Consider the following 26,482-nt stretch of genomic DNA (forward strand, 5'->3'; position numbering starts at 1 on the left):
TATATTGCCAGGGGTGGCCGGGCGGGAGGGGACTATGGAATAGAAATACCCCCACTCCCATCCCAGAGGAAATCAGCTTTTCATTCCAGCTAACAAGGAAGGGGGAGAATGTCAGCAGTAGTCCTATGAACCCATTTGCATGCTAGTGTGGCATTTCTGCAATCACTATCCCATGTGTTAGGCACTGGCCAGGGGCTGGTCTATGCTAGGTCCTTAAGGGGAAGGTTTATTGATAAAATAATATCATTGAAAACAACATCAATCACAGCAGCCAAATTTTTATTGAGTATTGATTCCATGCCAGTCACTGTGCCAAGTACTTTACATTGATTATTTCATTTAATCCTCACAATAGCCCTGCAGGGCTTATTTTATCTCTGTTTTATAGATAAGGAAATAGAAGCTCAAAGAGGACAAGCAACGTGTTCCCCATTTCAAGGTTTGGAATTGGCAGAGCTGAAGTGTGAAATGTGAAAAGAGCCAACTTTCTGCCTCTTAGTGCCTGTCTTTCCAAAGAGGATGGCAGTTCAGCGAAAAGGAGGGCCTTGGGGAAGTGACAAGAACTCCGAGCTCAGGTATGAATAAAGACCTATGAGGCATCATTTACCAAATGTCCAAGGGCTGAGGAAGTACAGAAGAAGCATAAAATGAAGCCCCTGTCCACGGAACTGGGACAACATACATACTTAACACAATGAATGAGCCAGACAGTAGAATGTACTGGTATAATAAGGGCTGAATTGTGCTGGACAGTTAGAGATTAGGACAACATAAAGTGAATTAAGAACTGAGCAGAACAGCAGAAAGGGCAAAAGGAGCTAGAGTAGGGAGCAATGAACTCCAGCCAGGCAGCAAGGGGCTTGCTTTCTGAGGGTGGTTTACATGTGCAGAAGATTTGGCTGGGGCCCCTGGTGCTGTGGGGGGAGGGGAACACACATGTCGCTGAGTTTGGTAAATCCTGTGTGTAGGCTGGCAGCTGATGGCACCTGTGCTGACAGGGCATCTGAAGCAAGTCAGGGAAGGAAAGGGGAGGATGTTGGGCCCACTCCTTGACCTCAGTCATTCACTCTTTCATTCATTCATCCAACACTTATTTGTCATCAATGACTAGATGGCAGGTACTGGAGGATACAGCAATTGAGTAACTCCTGCCCTCGGGCAGCTTACCAATCATTAAGGGGAACTGGCCCACAAAACACTACGATGAGTGATAATGTGCTGTATATAGAGGACAAGGTACTGAGGGCTGGTGAGCTGGCGGAGGGCCAGGAAGGCTTTGCCAGGATGACCCCAGAGTTGGGTCCTGACAGGTGGGCGGGAGTTCCCAGGCAGCTTAGACTGGAAGAGGATCCAGCGGAGGGAACAGCAGAGGAGTGGGAGGACAGCATGTTCAGGGTAACGCAGGTAAGCGAGCATAGCAGAGGACAAGGATGTTGGGAAGAAGAGCAGGAAATGGAGCAGAGAGAAGGAGAGGCTGGGTTTTACAGCGTGTGCACACATACAAGGAGATGCACAAAGCCATGATGAAGGGTTTGTTTTGGAGGCAATGCTGGGCTTGCTAGGTCAGCCTGGAGGGGTGAGGGCTGCTGTCCTGATCTGTGGGGAAGATGCTGATTTTGGATCTAGGGGCAGAGGCTACGGGAAGGTAGAGGAATAAGGACATAAAAGACAACTGACCCTTGCCCACTGTGGGAAATGCCTTAGAGCTTTCTGGCTTGGGTAACTGGGAAGAGGGAGGTGCGGATGAGACTATAGCAGGAAGGCAGGATGTAGGGCATTATGGACTGAACTGTGTCTTTCCATATTCAATCATTGAAGGCCTAACCTGCAACGTGACGGTATTTGGAGATTGCACCTTTGGGAGATTGTAAGTTTAGATGAGGGTATGAGGTGGGGCCCTTGTGATGGAATCAGTGCCTTTATACGAAGAGGAAGAGACACCAGAATTTTCTCTGCCATGTGAAGACGCAGACAGAAGGCAGTGGTCTGCTGCCAGGAGTCAACCATGCTGACACTCTGCTCTTGGACTTCAAGTCTCCAGAACGGTGAGAGAGAAATTTCCTTTGTTTAAGTCACCTAATCTATGGTATTTTCGTACGGCAGCCCAAACTGACTAGAACAGATATATTTGTTTTGCAAGTTAATGAGTTTGTGTAACTAACTACAGTTCAAGAGGAAGGTTGGGACCGGAGAAAGACTGAGACAACCAGGAGCGTGGACATGGTCCCTGAGTTGGTGGGGGGCACCCTGTAAAATGACGTGACCAACAACAGGGTTAAGGCTAGAACTTGGGGAAACCCAACCAGGAAAGAGGAGGGAAAGGGACTGGGGAGGAAGCTGAGAAGGAACACTCAGAGAGGTGGGAGGGTAGTCTTAGGAGGCGGTGTCAATGAGGGCACTGCCCAGAGAAATCAGGTGAGAAAATTCTGCCAAGTATGTCCAAACGCTTTGGAGGATGAGGAGCAAAAGTTATTGATATTTTGGGGATTAGAGGGAGTCAAGCAGCCACTGCTGGGCATAAGCAGCTAGCAAGGTTTGAGTCTGCAAAGCCTTCTTTGCTTTTCCCGAGTCTCAGCCAAGCTTCCTGGGAGTACTCCCAGAAAAACTCCCCCTCCTATGCATGGGTGACCCCCTCTATGCCTACTCCAACCCACCTTCTACTTGCCCTGGTGCCAGAACCCTCTGGCTGCACCCCAATGATACCATCGGGAGTCAACCTAATGGCAGAAAACACTGCTTCACACACATCGCCTCATTCATTCTTCTGAAGAGCCTTGTGAGGGAGGTTTGCTCAGGCCCAGTTCACAGGTGAAGAAACTGGGCCTGGGAGAAGTATTGTTACCTGCCCCTAAGTCACACTGCTAAGAAATAGTGTGGGGAATTCGAACCCATGTGTATCAAACTCCACTCTGCTCTGCTGCCTCAAAATCACCTCTCTCACTCATGCCTCCCTGAGTCACCCAGTACTGACCCTGTGGACACGCCCATACGGAGAGAGGAGAACACACCTCTGACACGCTGCTCCTGGGGCAGATGGTTGCAGGAAAGACGCTCTATTTGTTTACTCTTCCATATATCATGTCCTTGGTCCTTTCCCTCCCACAGTGATGCTGGGCTTGGTCATGTGACTTGCTTTGGTCAATAGGACAATAGCAAATGTGACACAAAGCCATATAAAGGACTTGTGCATTGGGGTTTGCTTGTCTTCCCTCGCTGCTCTGATATCTCATATCCAGGCTGGATTACTGCACAATGCACAGATCATGTGAAACAAGGATGAGTCTTTTCTGCTCGGGTCACTCCAAACCAACCAGCCTCCTAACCGCAACACAGGTACATGAGGCCATTACAGACTATGCAGCCCCAGCTGAGCTCTTCACAGTGGAAGAACCATCCTAATGACCCACATTATCATGATAAATCATGATTCTTGTCTCAAGTTTTGGGGTGGCTTGCTTTGTAGCAAAAGCTGATACAGGTCCTAAGAGAAGGCTTAAATCAGCTCTTCTTCCAGCTCTGAAGGAGGGGAGGCAAATTCTTGGATCTCTGGTGTCTTCAGCAATGGATGAACCACTCCAAGAATACAGCAGCTTCCACCGCCTGAGGAGTCACTGTGTTCCTGGGGGGAGCAGGAAAACGGATGGGCTTCAACACTCCTTGCCTCTGGGAGACATGGTGTGGGCCTGTCCCCAGCCAGCAGGCAGCCCCTGGCACATGCCAGGTTATTTGGGGACAAGGTGACACGGAGGCATGCATCTGCCACACTGTCTCCAGGCTAGTGTTTTTCCACTGATGAGAAAGGAAGGCGAGCATCTCTCTAGTGTGCACCGCTGCAAAGGCTTCGAGGCAGCATTTCATCAAAGGGTGCTGGAGGAGCTCTTTTGGGAGACTTTGCAAAACCCAGCAATCTCTAGCTCCACTTAGCAAAGAGCTTGCTGTTTCCGTTTCCAGAGAGGTATAAAAATGAATGAGTACCCATGAAAGCCAACCTGATCAGTGGCACTTTGATAAGGTGACAAAATCACTCCCTCCTCCAGTCCAAACCCACTCTCTATGGTGAACTATTATGGGAAAGAAGCATCAACTAATTAGAAACATCTCTAGGACATGAGAAAAATCAGCACCTAAAACGCCTGAGCAGAGAGAATTCCTTGTTAAGAAGAAAGAAAACAAAACAAAACAAAAAGCTAGGATGTCACTTTTCCCAAGCATATTTATAGAGGGAGGAGGAGATGAGAATTAATTAGGGCAGGAGCTTCTGCCCAAGTGACACAGAAGACACAATTATTTCTGCTGCTTTTATAGATCAAGTGCCCCTTCCAGGTGGGGACAGATGCCTGACACCACCCACCATTTTGAAAAATGACTTTTAGTCTTTGCTAGTTCTAATGAAGCTTGAAATGAAGATGGTTCTTTTGTTTACTCCCCGTTTGCGAAGCCCCAGCTGCCCATCAATAACACCAATGTCTGGATTATTTATTTCTCATTGCCCAACCTATGGGGCATAGAGGAATTTTATGGAGCCCAAATATGAGGCATTTTCTGCTGAGGGATGTGGATGTGTCTCTTGAGTACTGTATAGTATGACCCTTTAATACTCTAGATTTTGACAGATGAGACTCATGGACAATTTTAGGGCAGAGCAAAGAGCCCTGAGAGTCAGAGGCTGGATTCTTGTCACCCTCTGTCATAGACCAGCTGTGAGGTCTTGGACAAGTCCCTTAACTTTGAGAAAATTCAATAAAATGAAGCACTCAGTGACTAATACATTCTCTCTGTGTGTGCATATGTGTCAAAATCCCCATGATATCCACCTTAGTAACAAATTTTTAAGTGTAAAATGAAGTATTGTTAACTTTAAGCTCAATGTTATATAGCAGCTCTCTGGAAATTCTATACTTAATGAATAGCACCTCCCCCCACCCCAAAGTCCCTGGCAGCTACCATACTACCCTCTGTTTCCATGAGTGTGACTACTTGAGACACCTCAATAGGTGGAAACATGCTGTACTTATCCTTCTGTGACTTATTTCACTTAGTATAATGTCCTCACGGTTCAAATTATATTATCATAATAACACAGGGACTTGCATGGTAAGTAGTTACACATATTAACTCACTTAATCCTCATAAAATGCCTGTGAGGTAGAGTATCATTATGATCACTTTTTGCAGCACAGGGAGGTAAAGCAATATGCCCAAGCTTACCTGGTATAAATATAACAAACACAGATATTCTTTTTTTTTCCTTTTTCTTTTTTTTTAGGCAAAAAGGTTTTTCAAAGATCCTGAAGTAACTGAGGATGAGGGCAAAAGATGGAGCAGGGAGAATAAATCAGAGGGGGTGTCTGAAGGATTTACCTTTGAAGAGTTGGAAGAACTCCTTCATAGTGGAAAGGGAGAGGCTTTGGCGCTGAGGAGACTAGAATCCAATTCTGGCTCTATCCCTGCACCAGGTACTTGAAAACAAAAGTGAACAAAACTTCTAAAATCTCTTCCTCATGGAAATTACACTATCGCAGGAAATGTAAATAAGTAATACTTCAAATGATATACAGTTTGTAGAAGGAGAAAATTTTATGGGACAAAGCACTTGAAAGGACAGGGAATTGGGAATGCTGGTTGGGAAGACCACCTAGAGCATTTATTTATTTATGCTTAGGAAATTTTATTTTTTAAATTTTATTTTGTATATTTTTACATCATTTTTCATTTTTGCACAATGTATGCATTTTCGTCATGGTTATAGTCCCCATGTATTTCCCACCCTGCTTGTTTTCATCCCACTCCCTCCTTTCCCTCCCCCATCCCCGTATTGTGTCTCTGGTTTATAGTTGCTTGTTGATTTTGATTTTTACTTTATTATAATTAGTCTTTTTTCTGGCCCCTTATTTAGGTTTTCTAAATTCCTGCTATGAGTGAGACCATCGGTATTTTTTTCTTTCTTTCTGGCTTATTTCACTGAGCATAATCCCTTCCAGTTCCATCCATGTTGTTGCAAATTGCCTGAGTTTATCTTTTTTGATTGCTGAGTAATATTTCATTGTCTATGCACCACATCTTCTTGATCCAATCATCTATTTTTGGGCATTTGGGTTGTTTCCATAGCTTACCTATTGTAAAAATAGTGCTGCTATAAACATAAGGGTGCAGGTGCCCTTTGGAATTAATGCTTCTGTGTCCTTTGAGTAAATACCCAGGAGTGGGATTGCTGGATCATATGGCAGCTCCATCTTTATCAGGTTGAGGAATCTCCACACAGCTCTCCATAGTGGTTGGACCAGTTTGCACTCCCACCAGCAGCACAGGAGAGTTCTTTTTTCTTCACTTCCTTGCCAACATTTGTTGTTGCTATTATTTTTAATATGTGCCATTCTCACTGGTGTAAGATGGTATCTCATGGTAGTTTTCATTTGCATTTCCCTATTACAAGTGATGTTGAACATTTTTTCATATGCCTGTTGGCCATTTGCATTTTCTCTTCAGAGAAATTTCTTTTTAGCTCTTCAGCCCATTTTTTGACTGGATTATTTACTTTGCTTTTGTTGAGTCTCATCAGCTCCTTGTAGATTTTTGTGATCAGTCCTTTATCATCAGTGTTGTGTGCAAAAAATTTCTCCCAATCAGTGGGGTGTCTCTTTGTTTTGGTTACTGTCTCTTTTGCTGTACAGAAGCTCTTTAATTTGATGTAGCCCCAGCTATTTACCTTTGCTTTCATTATCACTGCTTTGGGTGATGTGTCTTTAAAGATGTTTTTGAGGTGTATGTCATGTAGTGTTTCACCTATATTTCCTTCTATATATTTTATGGTTTCAGGTCTTTTTGTGCATGGTGTGAGGTAGTAGTCAAGCTTCATTCTTTTGCATGTAGTAACCCAGTTTTCCCAGCACCATTTATTGAACAAACTTTCTTTGCTCCAGTGCATATTCTTTGCTCCGTTGTCAAAGATTAGTTGACCGTAAATCTGTGGGTTTACTTCTGGATTTTCTATTCGGTTCCATTGGTCCGTATGTCTGTTCTTGTTCCAATGCCATGCAGTTTTGATGATTATGGCTTTGTAGTATAGTTTGAAGTCTAGGCGTGTGATACCTCCATTCCCTTTCTTTTTTATCAGGAGAGCTTTGGCTATTGGGGTTTTTGGTGGTTCCATATGAATTTCATCGATATTTGTTCTATTTTTTTGAAGAATTCCACTGAAATTTTTATTGGAATAGCACTGAATCTGTAAATTGCTTTTGTTAGTATGGCCATTTTGACAATGTTAATTCTTCCATTCTATGAGCAGGGGATGTCTTTCCATTTCTTTGTGTCTTCTTCTATTTCTTTTAACAGTGTTTTATAGTTTTCTTTGTATAGGCTCTTTACCTCTTTTGTTAGGTTTATTACCAAGTATTTGATTTTTTTTGTTTCAATAATAAAAGGGATGGTTTTCTTGACTTCTTCTTCTTTAGATTGATTGTTTGCGTATAGGAAGGCTACTGATTTTTGTGTGATTTTGTATCCTGCCACTTTACTAAAATGATTGATTAGTTTGAGTAGTTTTTCTGTGGAGTTTTTGGGGTTCTCTATGTATATTATCATATCATCTATGAATAGTGATAGTTTAACTTCTTCCTTCCCTATTTGGATTCCTTGTATGTCTTTCTCTCGTGTTATTGCTCTGGCTAGGACTTCCAATATTATATTGAAAAGCAGTGGTGAGAGTGGATATCCTTGTCTTGTTCCAGATCTTAATGGATATGCTTTTAACTTTTTACCATTGAGAATGATATTGGCTACGGGCTTGTCATATATGGCCTTTATGATGTTGAGGTATGTTCCTTGTATCCTGAGAATTTCAGGGGCCTTTATCATGAATGGGTGTTGTACTTTGTCAAAAGCTTTCTCAGCATCTATTGATATTATCATATGGTTTTTATATTTCTTTTTGCCAATGTGTTGGATTACATTGATTGATTTTTGGATGTTGAATCATCCTGTGTCACTGGAATAAATCCTACTTGGTCGTGGTGAATTATCTTATGGATACATTGTTGGATTCTGTTAGCTAAAATTTTAGCTAGGATTTTTGCATCAGTGTTCATTAGCGAGACTGGCCTATAGATTTTTTTGTGTTGTCCATGTTCCATTTTGGTATTAGTGTAATGTTGGCTTCATAGAATGTGTTTAGTATTATCCCTTCCTTCTCTATTTTTTGAAAGAGTTTATGAAGGATAGGTACTAGTTCGTTTCTGAGTGTTTGGTAGAATTCATTTGTAAATCCATCTGATTTTGGGCTTTTGTTTTTGGAGAGTTTTGATTACCATTTCTATTTCACTGCTTGTAATTGGTCTGTTAAGGTGTTCTATTTTTTCTTTATCTAGCTTTGAGTAATTGTAAAGTTGTAGGAATTTGTCCATCTTTCTAGATTGTTGAACTTGTTTGCATATAACTGTTCATAGTAGTTTCTGATTATTCTTTTGATTTCTGCTATGTCTGTTGTGATTTCTCCTCTTTCATTTGTGATCCTATTTATTTGTGCTTTCTCCCATTTTTCCTTTGTGAGCCTGGTGAGGGAGTTGTCTATTTTATTTATTTTTTTCAAAGAACCAACTTTTGGTTTCATTGATCTTTGGATTTTTTTTTTCGTTTCTATTTATTTCTGCTTTGATTTTTATTATTTCCTTTCTTCTACTGGTTTTTTTTTTTTTTGTTCTTTTTCTAGTTCTTTGAGATGTGAGATTAGGTTGTTTCTTTGAGTTCTTTCTTGTTTCTTTTTTTTTTTTTTTAAAAGATTTATTTATACAAACACTGGTACAGTTAGAAGTGCAGGAGGGTGAGAGAATTCACCAGAGCCAGAGCAGAGAGCAGAAAAGGCAGAGTGACAAAATACAATGCTGAGGGAAGCAGCGGGCAGCAGGAGAGGTCTGTGTGCCAGGTGGGACCCTCGCCCAGTGGCAGGGGATCGAACCATTGCTGCAGAGGCTGTGGGCAGCTTCACAACCCAGCGCTCAACTGCTGCGCCACAGGGGAGGCCCTCTTTCTTGTTTCTTGATGTAAGCCTGTGTGCTATTTATTTTCCTCTTATTATTGCTTTTGCTGCGTCCCATGCATTTAGGAAATTGGTGTCCTCCTTGTCATTCAACCCAAAGTATTTTTTAATTTCTTCTTTGATCTCTTCATTAGTCCAGTGGTCTTCCAGTAGAGTGGGTTTCAATCTCCATGAAGTAGGAGAGTTTCTTGTCTTCTTTTTATGGTTTATTTCTAGTTTGATGCCTTCATGGTCAGAGAAGATGGTTGGTATGATTTCAATCTTGATGTAGCTGTTGATATTTGTCTTGTGTCCCAGTATGTGATTGATCTTGGAGAATGATCCATGTGTGCTTGAGAAAAATGTGTACTCAGATTTTTTTTGGGTTAGTGTTTTATAGATGTCTGTTAAGCCCATGAGGTCTAGATCCTTATACAGAGCTTTAGTGTCATTACTTATTTTTTGTCTCATTGATCTATCCATTATTGATAGTGGAGTTTTGAAGTCTCCTACTATATATGTATTTTCTCTGATGTCTGTTTTCAGAGATGATATTAGTTGTCTGATATATTTTGGTGCTCCTTCATTTGGGGAGTATATGTTAATGAGTGTTATGTCTTCTTGATGTATTGTCCCCTTGATCATAATGTAGTAACCATCTGGGTCTCTTTTTACCTTTTTGAGTTTGAAATCTGTTTTATCTGATAAAAGTATAGCTGTTACTGCCTTCTTTTTTGGTCCATTTGCTTGTAGGATTGTTTTCCATCCTTTTACTTTCAGTTTATTATTATCTTTTGTAGTTAAATGTGTTTCCTGTAGACAGCGAAAGGTTGGGTTTTGTTTCTTAATCCAGCCTGCGACTCTGTGTCTTTTTATTGAAGAGTTTAGTCCATTTACATTTAGAGTTAATATTGATATGTAAGCGTCTGTATTTGCCATTTTGTTTGTCTTTTCTCTGGTTTTATTTATTTAAAAAATTTTTTTGGTCTTGTTTCATTCTTATTCATCCCTCTGTTGGTTCTGGCTTTAGGACTCCTTGTAGTATTTTTTGGAGTGGGAGTTTAGTCATAATGAAATTCTGGAGTTTCTGTTTGTCTGGGAAGGTCCTTATTCTTTCTTTATAGAGGAAGGAAAGCTTTGTGGGATAGAGTATTCTTGGTGTCATTTGTTGTCTTGGAGTTTGTTGACTATATCCCTCCACTCTCTCCTTGCCTGTAGTGTTTCTTTGGAGAAGTCTAATGTCAGCCTGATTGGTTTTCCTTTGTATGTTATTGGTTTCTTCCCTCTTGCCATCTTCATTACTTTTTCCTTGTCTTGGATTCTTGGGAGCTTTACTATTACGTGTCTTGCTGTATTTTTCCTTTCATCATGGAAGTTTGGTGTTCCTGCTTCTTGTATGTCTATTTTCAGTTCCTTCTTCATGTTTGGGAAGTTCACTTCAATTATTTCCTTGAATATTTTCTCTGTTCCTATGTCTCTCTCCTCTCCTTCTGGAATTCCTATAACTCTTATATTTCCTTTCCTCATGGAGTCAAATAGTTACCAAAGTCTTTCTTCATTCTTTTTCCTTCATACTTCTCTTTCCTTTTCTGTTTTGGTTCTTTTTATTTCTGTGTCTTTCAGAGTACTTATTCATTCTTCCATTTCATCTATTTTGCTTTCATTGCTTTTCCCAGAGTTCTTTAGCTCCTTCATTAAACCTTTGATCTCCTGTATTTCTTTCATTTCCCTCTTTAGGGACTCATTTTCATTCTTCTGATCGTTGATTATTTTTCCCATATCTTTTTCAACTTCTTTCAGTTTTTTAATCATGGCGATTTTATATTCTCTATTGGGAAGACTCAGAAGTTCCTCTAAGTCATTGTTGTTGCAGTCTGGTGTTTGGTTGTCTTTTTGTGGTGTGACTTTTCCCTGGGGACGTGCTTGGTTGCTTGTAATTTTTCTTCTCCCTGTTGCTTGTTTTTTGATTTGTCCTATGCACTGGGACATTGTGTCGCTGGTACTGGCCGGCATCTCTTTGGTGTGCACTTTCTGGGATGTCGGAAACTGGTGGTCCAATATGTTATGCCAGAAGTCCCGTAGGTCAGTGGTATTATGGATATGTTAATGGTTGCTGTCCCTGAAAATCTCCTTCTTTTGTATTTGTTTAATTCTAGAGGTGGGTCTGAGGTCCCACAGACTGCCCTGGCAGTGGCTGGATCACCCGCTGGGCTCCAAATCACTGGATCCCCCTCTAGGCTCCAACTCATTGCCAGGCGGGGCCTGGCTTGTGGACACCTTCAGCTCACCTCTGACTGTGGGGACAGCCCTTTCACAGTTTCAAACAACAGCTTTAGTGAGGTCTGGATGCACACAGAATTCCCTGTCTACATATGGCATGTCTTCTGTGTGGTCCCTGTCCACCTAGACATTTTAAAAGGGTGTCACTAGAAAGACATTATTTGAGCAAAGACTGGAAGATGAGGGAGTCAATCATGAAGCAGGGGACATCTAGATGACCTAGTTCTGGTAAAGGAAATGCTAGTGCAAATTCCTGAGATGGGGTGTCCCTAGAATGTATGAGAAAGAGCCGGAAGGTGAGTGGATTGGAGAGGTATAGACAGTCACATTTCCTGGGAGACTCTAGCAGGAGGTGAGAGAAGATGAGAAGGTGAGAGCCCAATATGACACCAAAATTCCTTCTGGAGCCATTGGACGAGTTAAGTGTTTATGTGCTGAGATGGAGAGTCTAGAGAAGAAGCAAATTAGGGGATGTGTTTCCCGAACTGTGTTTCCAGTTCCTATGAGTGCGATCTTATTTGGTATTAGAGTGCATAGGTAATCAAATTAAGATGTGGTTGTTAGGGTGAACCCTAATACAATATGATTAGCATCCTTAGAAGATGAGGATAAAAGACACAGACATGCAAAGAGGCTAGGTATGAACACAAACATGGAGAATGCTGTGTGACAAAGGAGGCAAGACTGGAGTGATGTGTCTACAAGTCAAGGAATGCCAATGGCTGCTGGTAACACCAGAAGCTAAGAGACAGACATGGGACAGATTCTCTCCTAGAAACTTCAAAGGAAGTATGATTCTACTAACACTGAAATTTTGAACTTCCTCCCTACAGAATTATAAAAGATTAAGTTTTGTTTTGTTTTAAGTCATCCAGTCTGAGGTACTTTGTTATGGGACCCCTAGCACACTATACATGTGGGGAAGACTAAGTTTTCAATATGTTAAATGTAGAGATAAAAGTAGGCAATGGGATATGTTAGTCTTGAGATCAAGAGTGAAACCCAGTCTGTTGACTGAAATGTGGGTGCTATCTGCAAATGCATTTAAAGCAATGGTTCTGGTAAGATCAGCAAGGTAGAAAAGTAGATGGAGAAGAGAAGAGGGGCAGTGACACAATTAGAGTGCTCAAAGTTGAGAGAATGAGGAGAAATGAAAACTAGCAAAAGAATCTGAGATGAAGCAGTGAGTGAGGTGAACCAAGAGCACAGATCCCGAAAAGGTCCCCACCCCTCCTGAAGGCCAAGGTTACTTTGTTGACCTACCACAATTTTCTCTTCTTTCCACATATCCAGTTTCAGCTGAGCCACTGAATCCATCACTCTCAATCAGTCTGTGATATTATAATTCATAGATAATATATTTGGTTCTGATGACCAAACTTTATCTGTCATACACAGTTCTTGGGAGACAGCTTCCTTAGTAATTTCTTAAAGGTTTTGAGAGATAAGATATCTCTTGCTATGTTAATGAAGGTAACTATTGGAAAACACCCGAGGGTGGGAGTGATTTTTGCCAAGGAAAACTACAGAAATAGAGGGAGGAACTCCCAGTCCATCCCAGACCTCCTGGAAGGGGAGTGGTCTATAGGTTCAGTCCAATTGCCAATGGCCAATGAGTTAATCACTAATGCTTATATAATGAAACCCATGAAGAGGAGCTTCAGAGCTTTTTGGGTGGTGAATGTGAAGATTTGAGGGAGGATGATGCACCCAGAGAGGGCAAGGCAGCTCTGTGCCTTCCTCTATGCATCTCTCCCATCTGGTTCCTGATTTGTATCCTCTGGTATTGTCAGAGGAAAGGTTAAGGAACTAAGCCAGTGAATGATGTCCTGAACAGACTCAGCACACCAAGAACTCCAACTCTCAGCCTGCCATGAACCTGACTGAAGGGAGGAAATGCCCTCCCTCTACCTCAGTGTCCCCCCAGACCCTTCTCCATAGAAGGGGCAGAGTTAAGGGGCCATGCTGGGCTTAAAACTGATCATGTGTGCACTGTGCTCTTACTTTTCTGGCTTCAATTTGTATACCAGCTCAGACAGTGTTGCTGGTAGGACATGTTGACCAATTAATCTCTCTCTCTCCTCCCTCTACTCACTCCTCTTATAAATTAATCTTTTTAAAAATTTCACTGTGTGTGTCTGCTTTTGGGTCTTTTCCCAAATTCTTAAGTATGTGGGTAAACAGTCACAACCTGGATCACCTGTTTCACCTGGGTTTGCTGTTTAGCAGTATCCTTGAAAAAAAAATGGGGGGGAGGTGATTTAGTGAGTAAGTGGGTTTCCTGAATTCTGTGCGCCATTCTAATAAGTTAGTTAAACCTGAGGTGCAGAATTTATTCCTGCCCCTCCCCTATTTAGTGTTTTGTCAATGACTTGAGTAAAGACATTGCTGATCTTATTAAAGTGTGTGGAGAACAGAAAGCTAGGTCTGAGAAAGCTAGTATTTCAGCTGAGAGCACCAAGACCTCAAATGTATCTCACTAGTCTGGGAAACTTCTGATTTAAAGTTTCAGTGAGAAGCGTGGATAATAATCTGGAACTTGCAATAGGCACCTGAAATGTGACAAGGGGATGTGGGAACCTCTGATCTATAGCCAGTTAGTCAGAAGCAGGGGTTTGCCTGAGCCTGAAGTAGAGGGGGTTTTGAGAGACTGAGTCCTTAACACATGGAATCTGAGTCAGTCTCTGGGAATCAGAGAATATGAGTATAGTTTCATAACTGAGTTGAATTCTCAGACACCCTGTTGGTGCCTGAGAATTGCTTAGATCCCACACACCCCTGTCACTGGACGTATCTTCTCCTCTGCCAGTTGTTCCTATCCCACCCTGTGTGCTAGGTCTCAGCCCCCAGCCTCCACCTCTCTACCCTCAACCCCCATGAATGCTTTGATTCTCCTCAGGAAGAGAAGAGACCTCTTTTCCCTTCACAAGTCTTTTACCACCCCAATACTATCCTTACCTATATTCTAGTGTTCGCCTGGTATTATGGGGTTTGTGGGTATGTCTGTCTTTGCACGAGGCCTGCTCCTTGGCACAGCATCTGGCCTGGAACAGACATTCAACAAATATTTGCTGAAATTAATGAATGAATAAATGGGTAAGTGAAACGGGCCTCTTCTGGCAGCACCGTCAGAGCCTATATAACATTAAGTTTGTGGTCAATTAAAACATAGGAACTTTTAAGTATGTTTATTATGTCTCTCCCTCCTGTATCTGTTAACTTTTAAATCTTAGAATAAGATTGTATATATATTCCTGCTAAACTTATCTGAACAGATCTGACCCAGACTAGTGAGATACATTTGAGGTCTTGGTGCTCTCAGCTGAAATACTAGCTTTCTCAGACCTAGCTTTCTGTTCTCCACACACTTTAATAAGATCAGCAGTGTCTTTACTCAAGTCAAAACACTAAACACTAAATAGGGGAGGGGCAGGAATAAATCCTGCAATGTTCCCCTAACGTTTCTCTATGGTAGTCCATAGCTTAGCAGTGGCCCACACATTCAAGATATTTGTTAAGTACCTACTATGTGTCTGGCATTGTTCTAGATGTCAGAGATTTATCAGTGAACCAAACAAGTACCTATATATAGTCAGGGATAGCCTTTCAACCTAATATGAACTTGTTCACTTATATGATTTTTAGGAAGGGTTTTTCTGCATATCCATAGACATTTCATGAGATCTTTGCTGAACGCCTTGTGAAAACATACTGTGTCTATAATATTCCCAGACCTCTCAGTCCAGGAGTCTCTCAGAGGAGGAAACAGTATTTTCTCTGGTGTATGTGGTTTCCAGTAAACCCAGATTGGCCCCCAGTGATCCTCTTTCAGTATTCATTATCTATCACTTTAACAATGTTGTCTAGGCTCTCTGTTGGCTTGTTAATTTTGGAATTAATTTTCTTTCCTCTTTGGGAAACCAAAAATTCACCCTGTACTTTCAGTTTTCTGGGACTTCTCCTTTTCTCTATGACTCTGCCAAGCTCACCAAGCAATTCCATCTCAGCTTTTTTCAGTATCCTAAAGAATCATTATTTGAACCTGAAATCTGAACTCAAATTGCTGGGTCATCTCTAATTATTTCTCTATCTTGTACTCTAATTTCCTCACATTAGTTTTGATCCCACCCTTCACAGTCTGCAAATCCTTTTCCCTCCTCTTCTTTCAAAAAGTTGCAAATTATCTTATCAGATTAATGTAGCATACATTTATATAATAAAAGTACTTAAATGAAGACTTAACTAAGTTCTTTAAAGTTAAGACTTTAAAGTCATGGACAAGATATACTGTAAATGTCATAAAAATATTGTAAGTTCAATTTAATGTCTTGCTTGACATGAACAATGATGTAATGATTGAGCATTAAAATCTTTAAAAATTATGCAGGTGTTAGTCAAATATCCACTAGAAAAGTCTTCCTGCATAATACCCTTCTAGCCTCAATTTTCTCTTTACTGTTTTCTCATTCCTCCTCAGGTAAAAGCTGTCTTCCCTGAACACATGCTATCCTCAGAAATATGACTTAGAAAGACCAACTTCACTGTCCTCTGCATGCTCAGCAGTTTCCTGTCAACACTGGGGACTTGGGTCTGGGGCCTTCTCTCCTGTTGCTTTCATGCCAGTAAACATATCATTGGCCACCATACTTGAGGTTTTGATGATGTGAAGAAGGGAAGAGGGAGAAGGAAGAAAATTCAGTGTTTTCCAGTATCTAAGTTTGAGGACTATGAGCGCTAGGCTGCCCATATCCATTTGGCTACTGGCTTATATTTACATGTATTTGTAGGTCATTAATAGCAGGTACTTTATTTTTACTTGACCTCCAGATGGGCTTTTTTGTTTTTTTCTTCCTCATTTTTCCATTCTTCCTCATTTCAGGGATCCATTAACTCAAAGTATTCAAAAATTTTAAGATGCATGTGAGGAAGGTTAAAAAGAATTGTATGAGAAAGGAGGACAGAGAGAGAAGGCCTAAAGGGAGTCATACACAGTTGCAAAATCTTTGCATAGCTTCAAAAACAACATTTTAATTTGTCTCTCACCACCTCATGGCTAGACATTCAGAAAAGATACAGAAAGTTTGATGTAAAAATAAATTCTTTAAATAAGGAGAGAATGTTCTGAACTGCTTCTTCCTGGGGCTTTGTATTTATTACTGTTTCACAGAAATTGCCAGTCTAGAACAATCAGTTCACAGGGCTGTTGCAAAAGATCATTTACTGGAAACATATAAGGAACAGATTACTGCTAAAAAAGGGGTAGAGGTGGGGGGCTACCCCTGGGGGTGGTCCTTTCTGGGAGAGGCACCTAGAATGTTCTCTCACCCTTGGTCTCCTCCTCACTGTTATCTCTGCAGGGGGTAAGGAAGAGATCACTCCAATGTGTCAGTAAAGATGTTCATTCCCTTGCTCAGACATTCTGCAAATTGCTTACTTGTGCCTGGAGAAGCAGGAACTGTGGAGTGAAAGGGCAGGGAAGTGCTAGGTGCAAGACCATCTGAGAGTCAGAAATCATAGAAAGCTTACATGTACACTTCCTACCGGTCTCCAGGAAAAGGTATGAATATTGCAGACTTACTTTCTATCTTACTATTAAGAGTGGGGCTCTAAATGTTCTCCATAGGAATGACTTAGCTTACAAAAAAGAGTTTCCTGAAACGTGACTGATATGATCACGTGTTTAATCTCTTCTCCTGAGGCATCTATGAAAGATATTAAAATGTCTGAACACCCAGCACAGAGACATGTGAGAAGACTCTGGTGTTGCCCTGCTGCAAGCTGGTGCCTCCTCCGGGGCTTGCAGTGCAGAGGGTCATGAAAACAATCGACTGATTGACCTGCAGACCTGGGAAAGCGCAGTGGGTGCGGCACCCATACCTGGGGAGAGTTGGGAAGGACAGGTATAAAGCAGGAGGTTGAGGTCTCTCATCCCTGCCCCAGCACTGCTGAGGAAATGGGAACCTCCCCAGGAGAAACTGCTCCAGGCAGGTTCCTGTCAGGGCAGAAGTATGGTGTTGGGTGAAAACAGGGAGTGAAGTGCAGGTGTACAGCTCAACAGTGGTCCAAGAACAGGCCACTGTCTCCATGGTTAATACCTCCCAGGTGGGAGAACAGACACATTTCCCCTAGAGAAAAGGAATGGCCACATGTCCTTCAGAGGGAGATGAAACTCTGTTTATAAGAATCACCAGACATTTGAAGAAAGCCTCCCAAAGTGAAAAAGCGAGACCAAAATCATCAGGAAAAATAGAACTCTAAAGAAAAAGCTGATTCAGGAAGAACAGGAGAAGAGAGAGAATGAATATATAACCCTATAATTAATGTCACAAGTGATATAAGATATTGCATCCAGGAAACAAAGTGCTCTGAAAAAGTATCAGAACAGGAAGAATGCATTCAGTTTTTAAAAAGCCAAAGAAATAGCTCAGAAAGTAGACTCATACCAGGATAGGGAAAATAAGGAGAAAGGATAATGTCCCTAGCAGTTGCTCCAGGATGGCCACTATCTAACTACCAGGGAGTTCCAGAAAGAAGGGCCAGGGGTGAAATGGGATCACATTCCGAGAAACAAAGAGAGGCATTTCCAGATGTAAAACTCCCCAATGAATGTTGAACGGTCAACTCAGTAAGTAGACCAAAAAAAGAAGGGGAGAAATGAAGGGAGAGAGGAAGGCAGGCAGGAGAAAAGAAGGAAAAATGGAAGGATAGAAGGGAAGCGAGAGCGAAAAAGGAAGAAAACCACCACCCAAGGCATGTTATTTTGAGTAATAAAGAAGAAAGCTCATAAATTCCAGAGAGAAAACAGGTCACATTAGCACCCAGACTGGCATTATACTTTTCATTAGCAGCAGCAGAGGCTGGAAGGCAGTGGAGTGTTACCTTCAAAATTAGGAGGGGAAATTGTTTTCAACTGAAACTTCTATACCCAACTAACTGCCATTTGGGTTGAGGTCAGACAAAGGCACTTTCAGAACTATGACTTCAGAAATCTGCTTCCATGCACCCTTTCTCAGGAAGCTTCTAGATGATAGGCATCCCCCAAATAAAGGGATAAAGTGAAAAAGAGGAAGGTATGGTGTCCAAGAAGAACAGGGATCTAAGACACAAAGGCGTGGTGAAAGGAAGTCCCTGGATGACACTCAGCAGCACACCTTTCCCCATACCTAGAACAGTTAAGTCTAGACAGGAGCAGGATTCAGGAGGTGGATGGCAGTGCTGGACTGATTAGACGATGCCTATGAGCATTTGGCACTGTTAGGCATTTGCTAAATCTACAGGGCACTGGGGGAAAATGTACAATATGTATGTAGTTAACTAAACAATCGTATAAAGGCAATTATTAACTCTAAGAAAACAAAAATTGTACAACAAAGGAGATGCAATTCCAGTACATGTCAAGAGTTGATTCTCTGGTGAATAAATCCTCATCATCCTCGAAACACTGACTTTTGTCCACTTTATGTATTACTCAACTGCTAATACACGGGGAGGCTAAGTGAGGGTGCGTGTTTCAAGGGAGCCAAATTCCTCAAACAGGAAGTCAGTAGGCAAAGTTGATAATTTGTAAACTAGGAAATGCAGTATGAGCATCTCATTTATGGAGGTCAACACTGGAAACGGTGGCTGAAAGATCTTCAAGAGATCACTCTGGGGAGGGGAGTCTGGAGAGGGGCTGAGATGGTGCCATTTGACTTTCAAACTACATTTTTGCGAAAGTATGTAAAACTTAATGCTTTTGCCTTGATGTTTTTATATATAAAAGAGGTTTGACGGGGAAAATAGAGTGAGAAAGCAACTCACAATGAGAGAGATTAAGGTAGAGGAGGAGAAAGTGGAAATATTCAAAATTCTTAGCGTGAAATGATTCAGACTCAGAACCTATACATGTGATTTTCCTGCTGCTAGAAACTTCCAAGTACAGCACTCCTGTAATGCTGTACTCCTTTCCCCCACGCCTAGAGCACAGGGACCTCCACTGTGGCAATCCCTTGGGGTGGAGCCTGCCACTTAGAAGGTTCCCCAAACCCCTGCCTCCCTCATCACATCTTTTCTCGATCCTAATGAAGGCTTCCCATTAGGAAACATGTGCTGAGATTGGCCTATCTGCAGGACAGAGTGTTCAGGAATTTTCTGGAATGTTTGCGCTTAGGTGGGAGAAGCCAAGAACTCTGGAAACACCATAGGGTGGGGCGAGCAGGTGAGATATAGCTGATGACAGGGTCACAGACAGTGATCTTCGAATTTAGAAAACAATCAAGGGACAACAGACGTAGGTCACTCATCAATATTTCACTCTGACTGACAGAGTTCATGGTGAAAGTAAATCCACACGGGGAAGCTCAGCAAAGAGGGTATGGATGGTGTTGTATTTAACGGAGAGCTTGTCTTCCTTAAGGCCTGTAGACATAAAGACATTTCCCCAGACACTAGGAAAGTGTTTACTCTTTCATTTCTAAGGGGGGGGTTGTGGTGTGCAGAGAGGAACAATATATTTATTTTTACTATCTCTCTGATGTATTTAGAGACCCTAATGAGTGCAGAAAGTAAACAAACATTTGATTGAAAACAGAAATGTCAATATGCATCCTCTACCTATTGTTGATACAGGAGAAGGCAATTTTAAGAAGATTGAAACAATTAGACTTGAAGACTGCTGCATGAGAACCACATGAAAATGGAAGCCTGTTGCTCAATGTGTAAAAGAAAAGAAACCACTGGAGGTTGGCGGTTTCTTCTGATTACATTAAAGTAAATGCTTGGATACTGATAACTGTTCTAAGGTTATGTAAGAAAATGTTCCTCTTAGACATACCAATTGGTAAAGTAACATGAAGGATGTAACTTGAAGCCTCAAATGTTCAGAAAAATAGTCTGTGACTACTCAAAATATTTATGGTCATATATCTATAAATCTCTATCATCTTTGTATGTATGTGTCTGTCTGACTATCCATCTAAAGAATGATGAAGCAGATGGGGCAAAATGTTAACAATAGCTGGGTTTGGGTAAAAGCTATAGGGCATTCTTTTTTTTTTTTTTTAAAGATTTATTTTATTTATTTATACAAGCACTGGGTATACAGTCAGAAGCGCGGGAGGGTGAGAGAATTCACCAGATCAGAGTGGGGAGCAGAACACACAGACTGACAAAATACACTGATGAGGGGAGCAACGGGTGGCAGGAGAGGTCTGCGCGCCACGTGGGATCCTCACCTGGTGGCCGGGGATCGAACCAGCGCTGCAGAGGCTGCAGTCAGCTTCGCAACCAGTGCTCAACCACTGTGCCACCGGGGAGGCCCTATAGGGTATTCTTTGTGCTATTCTTCAAACTTTTCTGTAAGTTTGAAATTATTTCCAAATGAAAAATTAAAAATAATTTAAAATACAATGTACTCTTGTTATTCCAAATTAAACTGTAAGAAAATGACTAATGCTTTCACAAACACTCCAGAAGCATCCTGGATGAGGGCCAGGTACCTGATACTAAATCTGGGCTACAATTCTTATCTTTTGGAATAGCTTTGGAGCCAGGAAGCTGTCTTCGAATGTTCAAGATGGCAGAAAACTAGGCTTTTGGAGTTTGTTTGACTTGGTAATGGCGCAAATTCAAGTCAGAATGATCAATTATCATAGCATGGTTTTACCTGAAAGCAAAGGAACCATCCTATCAGCTGAAGATAATTCCAGAAAGGGTGTCTCCAAAAGTTTGGGCCCTATTGAGTAAATCTGCAGTATGTATGGCCAGCATGCCTTATGCCAAAACTACATAAAATAGCTAGTAACTACACTCAAGAGGAAATACTTTATCTAAAAACCAGACTACTGGAGTTAAGCAGGGCCCCAAAACAGTGTAGCTGGGAAAAACTATGCCTATATATATTCCCTTTACTGTTGGACACAAGGGTGTCTAATCTTTCACATCAAATTTAATTTCTTACAATTCAGGATCAAGGTTACCCATGGGGGAAGGGAAGGTGATTAGGAGGGAGCACAAAGTGATCACATAGCTTCACTGGGGGTTGATGACAAGGGTGTCGGCCTCATGATTTTGTACATGTGTTGTGAAGTTTTCTGTATTTGTGTTGGACATTTAACAGTAAAATAAATTTGAAATTAGAGAAAAGTAAAAAGCATTAACTTGTTTTTGGAATAAAAAATTAGTTGTGCCTCACTCAAATTCTTCTATTACATCTGATATTGATGCCCATTGGTCACAGAAATAGAAGTAAAGTCCTTTAAACTAATATTCAAGAAAACTGTCAAGTATACATATTACCAGGAAATAATATAGTGATCTAAAATTCATACTGAGGTATGAATGACTGACAGCTTAGTGTCTTTCCAGAGAGCAAGACTTTTTGGAAAGAACAAAGAAAGAATAATATGGGATGGGTATGGGATGGGAGATGACCCTGGGCAATGCGGATTGCTGCTAAAGTTGGAGTGAGCCCTCTATGGTTCACCTGGTCCCCAGGGGAAGCTGAAGTCCCCACTGGATGGACAGATAGCCAAGACTCTCACATGGTAAGGTTCAGGGATGCAGCTGCCTTTTGCTGGGTTGCTGATTTGAAAGACTAATACTTTTCCACTTGCACTCCAGTCTAGTAAAAAGGTAAGGTTGGGTTTTTTGTTTTTTGGTAATTGCAAATTTCCCCTCTGTGTCCTCAGAAGACCGGACTCTAACAAGCCAGTCTATTACCTGCTGCTTCTTTAAGATCCTGTGCTGGGCAGTTGGAGCAGGTGTTCTACCCTAGTTTGGCCTTAGCTAGGCTCCTTCCAGTTTTGATCCTCTTAGAATTCCAAAAAGGATCAGTTAAATGGACATTTAACTGAGCAGAGCTGTCCTCAAAGGTGAAAACACAGAATTCATTTTACAGGTGGGAGAGCAGAATGGTTATAAGCAGGGGTTCTGGGACCTGGGTTTGAATTGTTACTCCACCCTGAATATGGGCAAGTTCTTTAACCTCTCTCACCTTCAGTTTCCTTACCTGTAAAATGGAAGTGAAAGCAATAAGGATTAAATGAGACACACGTATGCAGACTGGCAAAAAGGAAGTTGGTGCTCAGTACCGTTAACTATGATTATTGCTACAGTTCTAATAGCACTTACATTAATTGGTACTCGGAGCATCTTATTTTCCCCTTGCATAATTAATCCTCAACTTTGATGTTAGACAGGCAGTCCTGCAACACTGTGACATGGCACATATTCAAAATATTTAAGGCCCAGACACCTCCCACTGTCTACTGCTCTAAGGCACAGAACCCTGGTCACCAGTCTGCAAAACTGTCAGGCTGAGGCCATGGAGCCCTTCCTTTACATTTGAGCTGGACACACTGAAAGGCTTTGAGTCTCATGGACACTGCTGCTACTTCTTAACAACAGATTTACTTCTTCAATATCTATAGTGTTTACAGTAAGCAGAGCATAACACCCGTGGAGCTGCTGGGAGAAATGTGCTGTTCTGTGAATGGAGAGAACACTATTGATTGATTAGCTGCAGGATTTGAGCTTGAGGTTGATTTTTGAGTAGTTCCCTTTTTTTTTGTTTGCTTCTTTAAGTAAGGATGGGAGAGACTGTTACTTCACTTGCCTACCTTCACACCATTATTTCTTCTGATCTGCACGTCCCAAGAATGAAAACAAAAGGCTGGGGACTCTGCTAGCATAAGTAAATCCTGGTGATCAAGAGTATAGGAAAAATTCTGATAGAGTGGCATCCATTTGTTTAAATTGTCTTCTCTGTTGAAATCTGAATCTCTCCAAAATAAACAGCCTACTTTATGTGCAGGCAGTAAAGTTCATTTTTATAACTCTCATTAAACATTTAAACCATTCATTAAAAAATTAACATTTTTATTGAGGTAAAGTAAACCATTCATACTTAAGGACAGTGTACTTTTTCATGTCTTTAGGATAATAGTTAATGTTTATTGAGTGCTTCTAGCCTAGCAACCATTCTAAGTGCTTCATGCAAAATACCTTGTTTAATTGTTTCAACAATACTATAAAGTATCTACTATAGATCCACAATATCTTATTCAAATCTCTTGTGCTCATTGGGTTTCCCAAATCAGAATTCATCAGATATTACTTGTCATTTTACTTCCTTGTATATGGCTGACAGTTTAGGATTAGGGTTGACAGAGGCATAAATTACACTGTTATCATACATATAGTCAAGAACCTGGCTTTCAGTGCTCTGCTGATGTGTTAGAGAGCCAATGACTCCCATCTCTGGAGAAGAGGGAGGATGACTTATTAGAAGGCCAAGGCTTAGCATGATATCAAGCAGACCATGAACCGAAACAACCCCGGGCACACAAGAATGCCTTGGAAAGGGTCGTGCTTGCTCTGAATTCCACAGAAAAGTTAGGATGGAGAGAATACAGAAAAGTCCTGGGTGGAACCAGGTCAATATGGACAGGGAGATCAAAGAATATCAATGTGAGAACTAAGAAAAGAATGAAAAAAAAAAAAAAAGTTGTTTATCAAGCACACAATACATGTCAAATACCACATTAAGCACTTTATGTGCAAAACTGCATTTTATTCATTCAACAACTTTTTGAAGAGAGAATCATTTGAGGAGGCTGAGGTGAAATCCACATAGTTCACAGTTTATTAGAGGTAGAGTTCAAAGAAATGAAGGAGTTGGTGGGAGAAAAAGCATGGGGTTTAGAAGCCAGAACACTCACCCAGGCTAATGAGAGGTTGTGAACATCACTGATTTCTAGAGGAGAAATACATGCCTATTTGCTGGTTAGGGTATTCAGTGCTTAGGCAACTAGAGCTATTTTCTATGAAGATACTTTTCAAATTATGTCTTTGTGAGATAATACCTTTGACAGAGTAAATGAAAAGAGAATTTAAATACTAGATAAGCCGTCTTATTTGCTTTTTCATAGGGAGGATGAGCAAATATGTAACTTCTGATCTCCACCTTGGAGGTGGCAATCAATACCTCTGACAGGCTCAGTCTTCAAATAGCGAAGCCAAAATACAGCCGTTTTCCACAGAGAGAAAGTTCTGATGGCCAGAGTGGAGAGAAAGAGAAATAACTGCGCTATTTTATAATTTAATTACCAGTGACAAAACATGCAAACATATACACTCCTGAGAAGATCCATACTACTCCCAACTTCTCCATCTTCAACGTTAGCCAAAATTAGAGAATTTGGTGTGTGAACAATCAAAATGCATTTACCCAAGTAAGGCTATTTCGGTTAGAGGGGAAAATATCAAAACTTCCTTTCTGAACTGGTCAAAGACAGAATGTTGTTTACATTCCAAACAAAATCACAAGCACTTCTTAACTGGCTGTTACAATGACCTTACAAGGACCTTCTTTAGAAAGAAGGGATCAGAAAGAAAATATCTAGTTATTATGGACTGCTGCTAAGATTGAATCTAAAATTTTTCCCAGGTGAAGGCTGTGGGGTAGCCTGGGCCTCCCCAGTCAGGGCCAGGGTTCTAAGTGGGAGGGTGTCAGAAGAATTCGTGTAGCTCAGGACACTCTGAGAGCCTCATGTACAGCTAGCAGCTGCAATCCCACTTTACACAAGAGGAGGCGCAGCTCTGGGAGGTGAGTCACTTGTTCCAGGTCATACCAAGTACAAGAGGTGGAACCAGGAATGACACAGGGGCTGTCCCCACAACCAGGTTCTCTCTGGTAAAGCTGGAGAGGGGCTGGAGGGATTGCCAGAAGGTGTGTTCAGTCTTCCTCATACTGCCCCTCAACCTGAGCTGAGGTTGTACTTCATTTGTTTTATTGACTGGACTTTTACTTAAGATTTTGTTTTTTGAAAACTGTCCTTGAGTGCAAACATCAACAACAAAAACAACTTTGAAAACTACCGCCCACACCTGTGGCAGGCCTGGATTTATGACTGGAAGCATTTTTTTTACCTTTTTTTCCACCTACCTGGGGTTTGTGGGGTGTGGACTGCAGCTGGTGGTGACTGTGGAAGAGGATAGGATGTCACCGTGTGGGAAATGTTATACATACTTAAGGCGTGATTTGGCAATGCAAGATAACATCTGAGTCATAAAGCAACTCTACATCAAAACAGTAAATCAAAAGCAAACAATGTGGGAAAGCAAATTCCTGTATTCTTACAGAGCCTGTGTTGGGAGGATTCCCATATCAGGGCTCCTAACCCATAAATCAACACGTGTTCCTTCCCTAAGAGGTAGCAAGAACCATGGGGGAAAGGGAGATTAGGATGGCGTGTGCCATGCCCACACATGCAGTGACCCTAGAGACAGGACAGGCTGTAGGTCCTGTGGCCCCACTTACAAATAGTGTTTTGTCACAGACTATTGCAGAGCAATAAACATTTTGAAGGGCAGGGTTCAAAGAACTGTTATATTGAGACTTTAGAGACCCTCAAAGTTCTGTGCTTCTCAATCCAAGTTCCTAGAAGTCCTGGAGCACCTCAGAAGTACCTCGGGGTTCACTCCAGGGCCATCTGGTCCTCTACCTTCAACCAGAGCAGTTCTTCTTGTGTTTTACACAGAGGACTCTAAGTAAAGTCTGGATAAGAAACAAAGTGCTCTCGTCCACCTTCGTCATGTATCACAGATGAGGCCCAGAGAGGCAGAGCACATTGTGCACAGCCACACAGCTCATTAGCAGCCAAGTTCCGGTCTGACTGCTCAACATTCTGCCCCTTTCTCCATGTTGGTTACAGGAAGGATTCTACTTCAAAATATGAAATAAAGGTGAATGCCCTGTAGTTTCATCAGTATATAAGAAAGGCTGGAAACACCTCAGGGCCATTGAGAAGGTCTCCTGAACTGCTCTGGGAAAATCATGAGGGATTTAAATGTGCCTAGAAAGCAACTGAGTCTGGTAATGGTGCTGCCAGCCCCCCAATTTCCAACTCTGTGGGATGGGATGGGCAACAGTTGACAAAATCATTGATGCTGGGAACATCTGCTGACATCCATTATGAAAAGGTTATGGGCCAGGAAGGATGACAAATGTTCTTGGAGACTCTGGCTAAACATGGCAGATTGATCACCGTGTTTATCTCTACTCTCCCCCGAAGCCCCACTAAAATGACAGTAAATTTAATTTTTAAAAGGCTTAAACTACAAGGACAATGTGAACATGACAGGTAGCAAGAGTAGACCCAAGATGCCAACAAAATTTTAGGTGCTGCCGGAGAGCAGCTGGACAATGCTACA

At 41.6% G+C, this 26,482-nt stretch overlaps 1 protein-coding gene across 13 annotated transcripts in view; it reads right to left on the reverse strand.

Annotated features, from left to right (window-relative positions):
• Positions 1 to 26,482, reverse strand: part of ATXN7L1 (ataxin 7 like 1) — a 235,310-nt gene that overhangs the window by 172,363 nt on the left and 36,465 nt on the right. The window contains exon 1 of one of the 13 annotated variants that reach the window (XM_054692545.1): positions 5,362 to 5,421. The exons of the other annotated variants lie outside the window; for them this stretch is intronic. Coding sequence (XP_054548520.1) covers positions 5,362 to 5,389 — 28 coding nt within the window. The 5' untranslated portion in view covers positions 5,390 to 5,421. Of the gene's footprint in view, positions 1 to 5,361; positions 5,422 to 26,482 lie in introns of those variants that run through there. 13 annotated transcript variants of the gene reach the window in all.

This window comes from Talpa occidentalis, unplaced genomic scaffold, assembly GCF_014898055.3.
Source record: "Talpa occidentalis isolate TD23 unplaced genomic scaffold, MPIMG_talOcc4v2.1, whole genome shotgun sequence".
NCBI lineage: Eukaryota > Metazoa > Chordata > Mammalia > Eulipotyphla > Talpidae > Talpa > Talpa occidentalis.